Here is a 13314-nt window from a genome sequence, read left to right on the forward strand (position 1 = left end):
TGATTTGACAAATGGGAATTATACATCGAGGGCTGTGCTTAATAAGCTGCCTTCCTTTCCCAAGTGGAAACTAAGACAATTCAGAAGCAATCGTTAGGATGACTAAGGTATCTTTCCCCTCCTTTCCCACTACATTGCAATCCCCAGCACCACCACCAAAGTGCAGTGTCTTTGTGAATGATTATTCAGATGATGCACTTCTGATTAAACTATGGGACATTTTCTGAAATGGGTTTCAGAAAACTGAAGAAGATGTAAAATTATTTTTAAAACGTGTGGGTAGTTTTTCAGGAAATGGTTGTGCGTTCATGGCTGTGCAGTTGATATTGAGGGCAACATAATGTACATGCCCTACTTTGAAAAGTTTGTACATACATATCTCCAGAGAGAATGCTACAGATAAAAATGATTAGCAATTACAGAGGAACAGACTAGGGTAAAAGAAAAGAAAAGAACCAAAGAAAAGAAAAGGAAAAAAAGAGGAAAGGAAAATACTTTGAAGGCAATTTTTCCATAGGAAAAAAATATTTTATTTTTTAAGAACAAATTCAGTTTGAAACAGACGTGGAATGTGATTTTTCACGGATTTCATTTTCTGGGGGGGTGGGGGTGGGGGGGAGGACTAACTGCGATGTGGAACTAAAGCAGATTTAAAAACCTATGACAGGCTATTAAAAAAAAACAAAGAAAGAAAAAAATATTTATAACTCAAGCATAATACTGTGTTACTTACAAATTGGACAACAAAATTTTAAATAAATATTCATGGTACACAATTACGGCACAAATATGCAGCAATTTGGCAACCTTTTAAACCATTTTTTTTCCTCATTACAGTGCAAAGGGGAAAGACACTGCCTTTAAACAAGCTGTAGCTAAATACATTGCAAAATTCAAATTTTATACAAAACATCTTGCTTAGACTTTATAAAAAACCAACATTGCTCTATGTACACAATCTGGTTAAGAAAAGCCATTTCTGTCTTGTTTTCATGTGTATTTTATTAAAAAGGTGAATAAGGCTACTGTAACACCCCAAATCCATATACAGTATATCTGAACCTATTTACAGCATCTTCACTTAAACATGATGGTGCAAATTCCAAAGTCAGGTGACTAGGGATGATAATACAAGCAAGGCATTTACAGTAACTTTCCAAAGCTGAACCAACTTCAAATAAAGGAACAGTTGGTAGATTGTCATATTCTGCACCAGACACAAAACAGACACACAGTACACATTTTCAATTGGTTGCAGGTAACTCTTCATTGACTCATCTGATTTTTCACAGTTTAGTACATGACCAAAACGTAGCCAACTGATGATACATAAATTTGATTTCGTTAAAATCAGACTCACTATTCCCAGGTTCCCCCTTCTCTTCCCTCTCCCCACCCTGAAAACAAAATTTTAATGGCTTACAAGAAAATCTTGTATGGATTCACATAAAGAAGAAAAGGGTTGGGGGTGATGGAAAGAATTACATATGTACTGTGGTTAGTCACCATGGTAACATTCCACAGAACTATGATATAGATATATATAATATATATGGCAGATATATATTATACATATATGTACACACACGCCACACACCCATTCTCTCACACAAACACGCATTTTGGACCAACATCATTTTTCAGGTTCAGGAAATAGAGAGAATTATCATTTCTGTGACAGTTCATTTTTGCAGGTACTCACTGGAGGTTTGAGAACCTTAAAATGCTGTTGCTACATTTTTTTTTCTTCCAATTCAGAAAGCAAAGTGTTACCATAGTAACAGGACCATATTAAAGATGTCTATTTTGCATAGCACATAAAAAGTAGGTTTCATGTTTACTTTTTTTTTCTTTTTTTTCCTTCAGAAGGGAGGGCGGGGAGAAGGGGGAGGGGGGGGGGCCAAAAGCTAAACTTTTAACTGGAACCCCCTCAATGTGACTTGCTGGATTCTAGCGAACACTTCAGCCATAAGGCAAGGGAAAACACAACACAGAAAATAAATGCCGGAACATCTTGTCATTGTTAAATATATGATGCAGCAACATCGATTTCCTGGTATTTTGGGGCTTGTATTTCCTAGTCTACAGTTACGTGAGATGCCTTCACAGGACTTCTGTTATTTTTGTATTTGCCCTCATTATTGTTATTTTTGGAATGAAGTTGTTTTTCCCAGAAGTAGCTGTCCAATTAAAAAAAAAAATCTTTTTTTTTTTTTTTAAAGCACTGAGAGGTCAGACCATTTAACTGCCACGAATGAATTTCACATCTTCTGGTGTGCACTCTGTGCAATCTTAAAATATATATTAGTAATAATCTTTCATTTTATATCCCTTGTGTTCTATACACCTATTATAAATAAGTCATATCTTCCTCCTCCCCCTCGACATCATAATTTATTTCAGTCTTGTGGACTCTTAAGAGGTTTGCCATATGTGCTTTACTTTTAAACAGAGCACCGGGTGAACTGCTGTGTCAGTCACAGTACCTAGACTTCACCACGCAGCAGGGACAGCACCGCCATAAACCAAAGTGTCATAAGGCTCAATCTGGGTCTCTGTGTACGGGATGGGGGAGGGGGAGGGGGAGAGATCTGACCTACCTTTTATATATGAGAATTCTTTAATAATGTCAATGATGATGGAAATTACAGCCCATTTGACCTTTGGCTTTTGAACTTCTAGGTCAGATTTGGCTCTCTGCTATTCTCCTAAATGCTTTCCCTGTGTTTCATAAAATGTGATAAGTATAGCAGCTGAGTCTGCTTTAAAAACCATCCCAAAGCAGACTAAGACTTTCCTACAGCTTCATAGCTGTGTCTTTTATTGCCAGTACCACAACAGTCCTGCCCTAATATATCATCAGCGGCCTACTATTGTCTTTCCCTCCAAGCTTGTTCATTTACTAACAATACCCCCCTTTGTTCTACTGAACCAAAAGGTACTATTTTTTTTTCTCTCCGAACATTGCTATTTGATAACAGTGAATTCCTTCAAATGCAGCCCTAATCCACTGCGTGTGGTGTTGTGTCTCCTACCTGCCTCTTAAAACTTAGCAAACCAAAGTGCTGTGCTACCTAAAAAATGTGGTTTGTTTGTTTTTTTTTTTGTTTATTTCCAGCTTTCATGTTTCAGAGGCAGCAGCATTGAACTGCAAATGCAGTCAGCCCTTTCCCCCGCCCCCACCCCCATCCTAGTCTTATTCGGCGGATGGCCTAACTTCTGGCTGGAAGGCTCCTTATTAGCAAACACAATTTCTAGAAAATGTATTACCCATTCAACTATAGCTGCTGTAGCAAATGGAAGGAGCAAAGAACTCCCAACAACATTAATGTTCCATTAGTGATGCCGGATGTGGAGTGAAAGGAAATCTTGTGTGAAGAAGAATGGCAGGGCCCTGGATACAACAGGAGTGAGTGTAACAGTGATGGACTGAAAAGCAAGAGAACTTTTAAGAGTCTTACTTAGCCACAGAGGTCTGTGGGACACATCCAGTATTCGCTGAGAGAGAGAGATGCACACACCGAGTCAGGAGACTGTATTTCAAGCTCGAGATCCTAGAGCACCTTCCCAGCATGTCTACAACTATCATCGTCCACAAATCACTCCTTCTTCCCTTGGCTTTTTATACATGCCCGAATGCCTGCAGCATCACATGGCTTAGAGGATGATGAGTGTAACAAGAGTACAGCAATCAGAATGGGCATCTTCTATATAAAGTCTTCCAGCTTCTAGTGAATGTTTATTCACCAAGACAGAAATTCTACAGACTAGGTAAGGTGTCCAGCTCGAGAAGGCTCTCTGCGAAGGGGCTTGGTGCCTTTTCCCCCACTGTGCTCTAGTCAATCCTAATGCACAATGTGTCATTAAAAACCCTCAACTGAAAGCATCTGACCAGTAAGTTTCCTCTGGGAAATCAAATGGTACCACCAGAGAGTTCTTTCAGACCTTGTAGTAAATGTTTGCTGGACTCTGTGGAGGCATTTCTTGGACTATGTACACTGGATGCCCATAATCTCCGCTGACTTTTTCATAGTGAGGGCAGAAAACACTGTCTGCAGTCCTTAAGGGGATAATAATGTCACTGGGCTCAGAGCCGTTGTTGTTACCACTGCGCTTTGGGGTGGCTAACGTACTGAGGGACAGTGTCGTAGTGTGCTGGGGTGAATGCTTCCTATGTCTTCTCCGGTACTTTAGTAAAAGAACCACTAGGGTGATGATGATGACAATGAAGATGATGCATCCTGAAGCAATCCCTGCAAATAAGGCCACTTCGGAACCAAGGATATTGTTCCCCGAATGTCCAGCACTGTTGCCATCTGTGCTAGAACCTAGAGAGCATCAAAGACAGAAAGAGAAAAACAGAATTTATCACTGCCCTGGATGCCGACAGGCTATTTTTGCAGCCCTTAAAAAAAAATGTGAAAACTAAGCAGAACCAAAGAATTAACTGGCAGCTAAACTTTGACAAACCAATTACCCTGTTCGACAGCTGAATGCAAACAGCAGAAGTCAGCAATCAATAGGAAACAAGACTTGGTGTCTCTGGGTCTTACTTTTATGCTGCTTTCAAACCACATTGTTTTCTTTTTATACATCATCATCCATCAGCAGTAAGGACTGGCAGTGACAGCCAGCTCTTGATTCATGCCTCATCTTTTAACAGAGGTTAGCTAGCCTGAGGCAGCAACAAGGGGAGGAAGAAAAAGAAAATGGCCAGTTCTCAGCTCAGGTTTTACTGTCCACACTGAATTGCCCTGACGCCTTACTTTAAGGGTGGTGGTTTCATGGTTTTTTTTTCAAAATAGCTGGCTTCTAAGGAAATGCCCCGCCTACTGGTAGAACAGCCTCAGAATGGGAAAAGAATGACGAGAACCAGGAAAGCGCTCGTTCCGCTCGTAACCCATTTTTATTTTTTGATTTGCACTTAAAATACAGTTGGAAGGCAGGAGAAACTCTCACACTGAACAGACTGCCAACCCAAATGTTAAGAGCTAAAAAAATTGCCTGGCATCATTATATGATCCATTTATCAGTTTGTCACAAGAATTTGACACATCTTGTCATAGAAAGTTAGAAATAACAACTTCCCTCCTTGACGCTTGATAAGAGATAGAATATTGCTGCAGATGCTAAATTCACATGACTACCCACTAGGCGCACAGATCCCAGAGCTCAAAATTGCTGACGTCCGCTCAACAAGTGCTATATAAAAAAATTCATTAGCATGGCAACAAATATATAGCTATTGCTTGAAGAAGACTTGAGAAAATGAAGTCAAATGACAATCAGATTTGCCTGGCAGTATTCTAAATCTCTGTCAGTGATCTGTTTGATTTTTATGTAAATTTAAAATGCAAAATATTTTTTTTAAAGTGCTCTATTAAAAAAAAGACTGAGACTGGAAAGTAATCTTTTAAAAATCCAACTATCTGAAATGTACAAAAGGATCAATTAGGCTCTTTGTGGACTAGATATAATTAGATGAGAGATTAGAGCATTAATTATATATACATTAATGTAAGATTCAAAACCAGCTTGATAATGCATTAGGAAGGAAAAAAGTAAGACTGAAAATTACTCTGCTCTCCAGGCTAGTGTTATAGACTAGCTCTTATAGCAGCTAAATAAAACTATTTTGAGATGTGTATAGCCCAAACTTTCATGGAAAGAGATTTTATTCTTATTAGAAGCAATTAATTCTAAATTTAACCAGGTGGAGCAGGGTGGTGGAGGAGAGATTATTTGTTCGTTTCACTGCCTAGAGAACCTTTGATGGGGTGGGGGTAACAAAAATATTTTAACTTGGCTGTATTCCTAAAAGATTGCCTTCAGTTGACTACAGATGACAATATTTTTAATAAAAATAATCAGCCAAACAGAAAACCCAATAATCCTAAGGTAATGGGGGTGGGGTGGGGGTGGAGGTGGGGAGAGAAGTGACCAATTGGTCATTACACTAGAACGTACCACCCCCATAACAAAATCATGCTCATCTACCTGGATTTGGTTTTACAAAAGGACTTGTCGTTGAACTTCTTCCATTTGTGCCAGCTTCCAGTTCTGGACGTCTTGTTGGGTCATTATTCCTGGTTGACCCAGAAGAACTGGCATCTATGTGAAAAACAAATGATTAATTACGGCTTAGACATCTAATGATATTAAGCTTTATGAGCTGGATATAGATCTCATGAGGCATGAATAGCTCTGAACAGAAGATTCTTTATGCAAAATACTGTGAGATACAAGAATGTAATTTTCCTTTTAAAGCAAAATGGTTATACTAGTGATTTCGGAGGTTTAGATTGTGAGGCCATCTGTGGAAACTATAGGGATTCTTGCATTTGGCAAGCAAAGCTTTGCAGATGACATTTCAATTTAACTGAGCAAGTTGATTGACTACTATACCAATTTCTAATTAGAAGAATAATTCTTTCTTTCTGCACAATAGGTTATCTATATATGAAAAGACACAATGAACAAAAACCTCTTCTGTAGTCAGAATTCAGGAACGAGCAAAACTGTAGAAACATTAGTTTTCATTTTATATCATGTAATTTTGAACCGAGGAGATATTTTGCTTTTGAAGAAAGAAAACAAAAATATTGAAATGCTGGCTTCCTGGCTAGCCTTTTCTTTTAGAGAGATCTCCAATAAAAGATTCTTATTACATTGACTTGAGGAAATCTGTCAGTAGCTCATAGTACAGTAAAATAGGCTTTGCTTTCAAAACTCAGGGGAAGAATGAGTGAGCTAGACTCTGTTGGCACACACTGGTCCACCCTATTAAAAGAAGCCTGAACTCTAAGTGTGGGGACTGAAACAGATCAAAGGGATTTCATGAAGCAGCAGATGGTCTTTACCTTGTCCAACTTTCATGAGGATCTTCATGGCTTTTGTCTGGCACACCCCTCCCTCCTGGTTATCCAGGCCCTCCAAAGACCCATTTGATGTAGCTGATTAAAAATAAAATGAACAAAAAAATAAAGAAAGAAAAATCAGGAAATCAATAAGCCAAGTTTACATGAACATGAAATGTCTGAAAACAATTTTAAAAAATAAGAATTCGCTCTTAGTCAGTCAAGTTTTCCAAAAGGGTTTGTTCCCCAAAAGGCATGAAATGCTCAAAGTCAAAAAGCAAAAGAAAACAAAAGAAAACCAAAAAAACCACAAAAAATAAAAATAAAAATGAACAAATCGGCAGGTTGTATATTTTACATAAACAGTGGTGTATGTATGTTATTAGGCTTCATATTTACTTAAGCACTTTCTTCTTCCTTCACAATTGACTGTCTAAGTATTATTATACTAGATGAAAGGGACAGTGCCTTCCCAAAAAAGCCAACCAATCAACGGTTTCAGGGATAAGTTCCAAAGAGCAAGGTTCTTAATACAGTAATTTTTTAAAGTGACAATCACCAAACAACACCTGCTTCCTTCAGTATAGATTTCCTGTTGAAAGAACAATTAGCTTGATTCTCCTCCCTGCACCAGGGAATATAAGTTCTCTGAGAGAAATATAGAGAGGGGCCCTTTTTGTTCCTCCCCTCAACCTCTCCTTACCCTTTCTCTTCCCTGGCTTCTGTATTGTATCTCAAAAGCGATTTATTCTCCTGTAAGCATGGTTACAGGTCCTGACGTCATTCTTTAAATATAGACCTCTACTTTAAAAATAGAAAAAGGGGTTTCCTGCTAGTATGCTTTCAGAGATTCACAGCCTAGGCCTTATCTTTCACAATAAGAGTCAGGTCTTGGGAAACATTGCAATGGATGGTTCGCACCCACAACATTACCGGAAGGAACATGAAGTGACTTCTTTTTAAATGCAACATGCCTCATATTCATCAATCTGGTGCATAAGGGTTGAGAGACTTATTCAAAGCCCATGGTACAGGTAGGTAGGCTTCCTCATTGTAGTCCAGCCCCCAGCACTGATACTGTTCAAAGATGGGGGAAGGGGAGAGGATTCTTTTAACTCTGTTAAATTTTTCTGTTGTTAAATGCTTTGTTCTGGCCCTTGTAGCATGAGTCCAGATGAGCTCTGTAACTGAAGGTAAGTAATTAACAGACTGGCTAGTAGGGGAAGACTTTATTTAAATAACTGGATTAATAATATCAGTTCCAGCCTCAGAGGACTAGAAGCTGCCAGAAGTAAGAGGTTCAGAAGGAGAATGTATTTCTTTCCTCTAACTACAGAGGGCAAGGAATGGAGTGTTTCATATGACAGTGGATTTTTTTTGTAATTAAAAAAAAAAGTCTCTGAAAAGCAAGAGAACTTTACATAGAAAATAGCTTATGCACTTTTGTGCAGGTAAGGGAAGAGCAAGATTTTTCCTGGCATAAATGCAGAGAGCATTTTCCAGTGGGGATACAAGAGTATGTTCCCTAACTGTGATGTCCAAAAATTAATTTCTACCTGATCCCCATACGTGTACCTAGTCCTAAAACATTGAAAGCTGATACTTTTTATGCACCAGGAGACAGCATATTTACTACTCCTGCTTTCTCGAATTCGCAGGATTCATTCTGCTTTCTGCCTAAGAAAGTAAACAGGTGTTTCCCCTGTGTCCATATTGTTTTTTGCTTTTCCCAAAGCACATTTCCCCCTGCCCCCCAATTCGATAAACTCTAGTGGCTCCCTATTACTCTAGTGACTCCCTCTCTAGGTTCTTATATAAACTCTTCCGTCTGGCATATTAAGTATGTCACTTTTTTTTTTTAAATCTTTCGAGTATTCTTACATATTACTCCCTTCGGCACACCCTACTGTCCAGTGATACCAGTCCACTCGCTGTTCCTCACATACAGTGCTAAGCATCTAGCCTCTTAACCTTTGTCCTAAAGGACCACATGATTGGAATCCAGATCCTCTTCACTTCCAACTCTTAGAATCCCTGATTTACTTTGGGACTTGGCCCAAGTGACACCTCTAAAGCCTTTCCTAAGCCCCACAGCTTCTAATACCCTCCTTCCCAAACCTACTTTGCGTGCATTTTGTATATACTCTGCATATACTTATGTTATCCCTGCTAGAATGTAAGAACCTTGGGGACAAGAATAGTTTCACTTTTATCTTTGTAGCCCCTGGGCTTAACACATTATCTGGCATACAGCAAGCATTTAATAAATGCTTATTGATCAATCGATAGATGTTTATAATCCACCCTCCAGGTTTAGCCTTTCTGCTTTAGCTAGTATTGAAATTTTTTCATTTAACAGTCCTTTGCAAAACTAAGTTAAATTCTAAGCTTAGCATAACTTCACTATAACAGGTTCCTTCCACACAAAGCTCACATAAGACCATAGATGGAGAGCTGGGTAGGACCTGAGGTCGTATAATCCAAGAGATAAGGAGACTGAGACCTGGAGATGTTAAGATCAGGCAGGTAGTGAGTGGCAGAACTGGGATTTGAACTAAGGTTCTCTACTTAAAAAAAAAAAAAAAACACATTCTTACCCCTGTACAATATAAGAGTCTCTCAGCTTGAAGGCTCTACTATTAATACCACTAAGTGCATTATTTTAGTGATATACCTGGAATTACCACAAATTCTCAAGAAATAAGTAAATTAGTTGCCATATTACTTAACAGCAACAACCCAATACTTAACAGTTTGCATGAACCTAAGCAATAAACTGAATCTTCATAGCCTGCAAGAATCCAAGTTCACAGTGTTTCACTTGAATCCTTGGTTTTTCCCTTTTTCCTCTCCCTTCATCAAACTCAAACATAGATTTGAGATCTTCTCTATTTCTATTCCATCAGTCAGTTCATTCATTAAAAAAAAAAAGCAAACAAACTAGGAAACCATGCATTTCTCTAAGTGGACTCCCATCATCTCTGTATATAGATTTAATAAGGCCCTACCTACATGGTTCAGTTCTTTACCCAAAGCTTTTTCTTCTTTTTTGTCATTTTTTTTCAAATATAAGAGGTATCTGTACACTAAAGATAAAGTGGAGAACTGTGACTCATGCTTAGATGATGACCTCACTGATTTATGTGCATTCCTCAATGCTTTACAACTTACAATCATTGGATGGACTCTGATTTTTGTTCTTTTTTTCCTTTGCCCCATCTTACATTTGTACTTCTGCTATTAGCTAGTGTTTCAATATGTCTTATTCTCCATTGGAGATATATATATATATATATATATATATATATATATATATATACATATACACCCTCATTTACACTAGTATCAAGCCCCACAAAGGGCTAAAAAAAATCAGTGCTCATGGTATATGATAAAACAAGACTTGAAGCATATTTCCATAGTCTCCCCAAAAATAATGAGAAGAAATATGTGCTTTGTTTACATCTGAAAATGGGAGAGAAGGGAGAAATTCTGGATGTAAAATCAACCATGTGGGTGCCAAAAGGTACTTTCTTATACACCAAATGTGCCAAACTTTATGTGCCATGTGCCAAAACACAAAGGTGAGAGGAAGGTAGAAAGGAAGGATGTAATGCTAAATAGAAATAATATTTTTTTAAAAAGGTGAACAGACATGTAGGTGATGGGTTCTTCATCTTTTTTGTGTGCATCATGATCCAATTTGACAGCCTGGCCTATGGACCCCTTCTCAGAATAACATTTTTAAATGTATAAAAATAAAATACATAGGTTTATAAATGACACCAATTACATCGAAGGAAAAGCTATCAAAATATTATTTAAAATGAGTTCAGACTACTGGTTAAGAATCTCTAGTCTAGGTAGTCACTCCTGATTGCATCTCATTTGTGACTGCTTTAGATTGCCAATATTTGGGTCATTTTAAAATTTCTTATCTCCTGAATAACATTTCTGTTATATTGGAAACAACTAGATTTAGCTTAAAATTCAGTCGAACCAAACTCTCCCATCCACAAAATTAAAAATGAAAAATAAATAAATAAAACTAGTACCAATTAGAGAGGTAGCTTGAGTTAACACTCCAGGGCCACCAGAAGAGAAGATGGTATGAGGAAGGCAGCTCTATCTCAGCAGTGTTACTGTGCAAGACTGACAAAACTACAATGAAGTTGATGTGTTGTGGTTTTTTTTTAATGAGATGAAAATAGTTTTTGGGGTGTGTGTGTGTGTGTGTGTGTGTGTATGGGGGGGGAACAGGGTTTGGGACTGTTTTTTTTAACCGCTGCTAAGGCCAGCTTTTGAGGCATTGATACTGGATGAATGAATCTTCAATAGAATCCACTTTTCCTGCCTTCCAATGGTTCTTCTGAAGACACAGGATATTGCTTAGAGCCAGGGACTGGCTGCATACTCTGAGAAATGACTTTCAGAAAAGAACTAGGCTCTGCTCCTCCCTTTAATTAAACTGATAATTAGCCAAGGTTACTTGAGGAAATTATTCGCAAAAATGTCATTAAGACTGTCTAAATATCACCTGATGTATTTGGCTATGGAGCTGTTTGGGTGGGGGTAGCTGAAAACCCACTTCTTCACAGTGATGAAGGACTTCCATTTTATAAGGGAGGAATCATCTCGGATGTCAAAGAAAACACTGTTTCAAGATGTTAATACTTGTTGAAAGCTCAGTGTACAAAAGTCAAACATAATACCAAGTGCAAAATATTCCTGAATGTTTTCAGCTGGTTTTATATTTGATCCTCGATGCAAATTATAGCTGCCCTGATCCAATCATCCCTTATCCCCAACCTATTATATGTTCGTCTGGGGAAGGGGAAGGGGTAACCATAATTCTGTAGCCCTCTTACATTGGCTTTGACTACAGCAAAGATGCTATAGCATCGAGATTTTTTTCACTTTGTGGCTTTGGTTTTTTTGTCATTATTGGTAGTTAGTTTTTTAATGACAGTTTCAGTTGAAGGCATGAACAGTTATGAAATCATGAAACTAATTGTCTGCATTTGAAAAGAGAAATTAATATTCTGAGTCGTCTTCCCAGCAACAACCACCGAGAAACCTTTAAAACAATGTGATTCGCAAAAAAATAAATAAATAAAATAAGAGACATTACCCAGGAATAAAGCTTCGTAATAAAATTTTAGGAGCACATGATCTAATGATTTTAGCATTTGCTTTATTTTTTTTAAGTTATCCTCCTAAGAAAGCAAAAATACATTTATTCATTAATCTTCAATAAAATAATGGCACCAGCAATGGCAAGTATTTCTAGATTATCTTCTTCATCATAACCTAAGGAAGCCACAAACATGAGATTGCTAAATGGATGAAACTATATTTACTCAATTAAACAGGAAGAAAAAAAGCCTCATTTTGTCATAACTGAGCTTCTGGTGAGTGGCAAATCACTATAGGCTCCAAGGGAAAAAATAATATATCAGATGGAAAGTTGCCATAAACAGTTTTCCATCAGGCAGATTTCAAAGCTTGATTTGCAGTAAGTAAAGATCATTATTCAACCAAAGGTATCCAGAGTCCATATTGTTTAAATGCCCCCAAATGTTTCTGAAAACGACACTGATCCGATTTTGAGTTTTCACCGTTCTTTCTGTTACACTTACTTGCAGCCCTTGCTAACCATGTGTGTGCTGCCCTGGCTATCAGTACGAAAAAAGGCAACCCGAGAAAACCAGAATAAGCAGACAAGAGTATTTCTGGCTATGATTTTTATACAGTCCCCACGGAGAGGAAGTAATATTACATTTTAATATGTCTTCATTTGATTGTTATTACTCTGCTTCCCAGGAGGCTAAGCTGCTGCATGGATCTTGGCTGTGTCCGGCCCATCACGTTGGTAACATTGCTCTAATCAGATGGAGAATTAAGCTGCTGGATTTGTGCCTATATATGGCTTTCCATTCACAAAGAAATTAGAAAGGATGGCAAGAATGCAAAATCAAGGCTGTTTCACTCTAAAAACTAAAAAAAAATCCCTACTACCTTCATTATTTAAAAAAAAAATATTTAAACTATAAAACTCGTGAAAATTCCAGCCTGGCCTATACACTAAGCACTATTTCTTATGTTTAAATTACTTTTAAGTATAGATGAGCAGAAGGAGAGGATTGAAAACAGTTTGGTATCCCAAATTCAATAGAAGTATCCCTCAAAAAAGAAAAGACCAATTAAAGAGAGAGAGGAACTGAATAACAGTTGAAACATTTTCTATAGAAGTAAAAACTTGGACTTTGTGAAAAGCAACACTTATTATTATCAATTCAATCCCATTTGATTGATATAATAAATGATATAATAATCCCAATTTCATTTAACTCTAAAGCAAATTCATGATTAAGGACTGGACTAGTGATTTCTTTGGTACAGGGAACAAGTCCTGGGTGAAGAAATGCCTTCTACCGATGTAGGCCAGCATCTTCTC

General features: G+C 37.7%; 1 protein-coding gene across 1 annotated transcript in view; it reads right to left on the reverse strand.

Annotated features, from left to right (window-relative positions):
- Positions 1-519: 519 nt before the first annotated feature.
- EFNB2 (ephrin B2) overlaps positions 520-13314 on the reverse strand; it is a 53481-nt gene continuing 40686 nt past the window's right edge. Inside the window, exons 3-5 of the mRNA XM_036757275.1 lie at positions 6861-6953; positions 5998-6111; positions 520-4328 (exon numbers count right to left, since the gene is read on the reverse strand). Of these exons, the coding sequence (XP_036613170.1) occupies positions 3940-4328; positions 5998-6111; positions 6861-6953 (596 nt within the window). The 3' untranslated portion in view covers positions 520-3939. The remainder of the gene's footprint in view (positions 4329-5997; positions 6112-6860; positions 6954-13314) is intronic.

This window comes from Trichosurus vulpecula, chromosome 4, assembly GCF_011100635.1.
Source record: "Trichosurus vulpecula isolate mTriVul1 chromosome 4, mTriVul1.pri, whole genome shotgun sequence".
NCBI classification, from domain to species: domain Eukaryota; kingdom Metazoa; phylum Chordata; class Mammalia; order Diprotodontia; family Phalangeridae; genus Trichosurus; species Trichosurus vulpecula.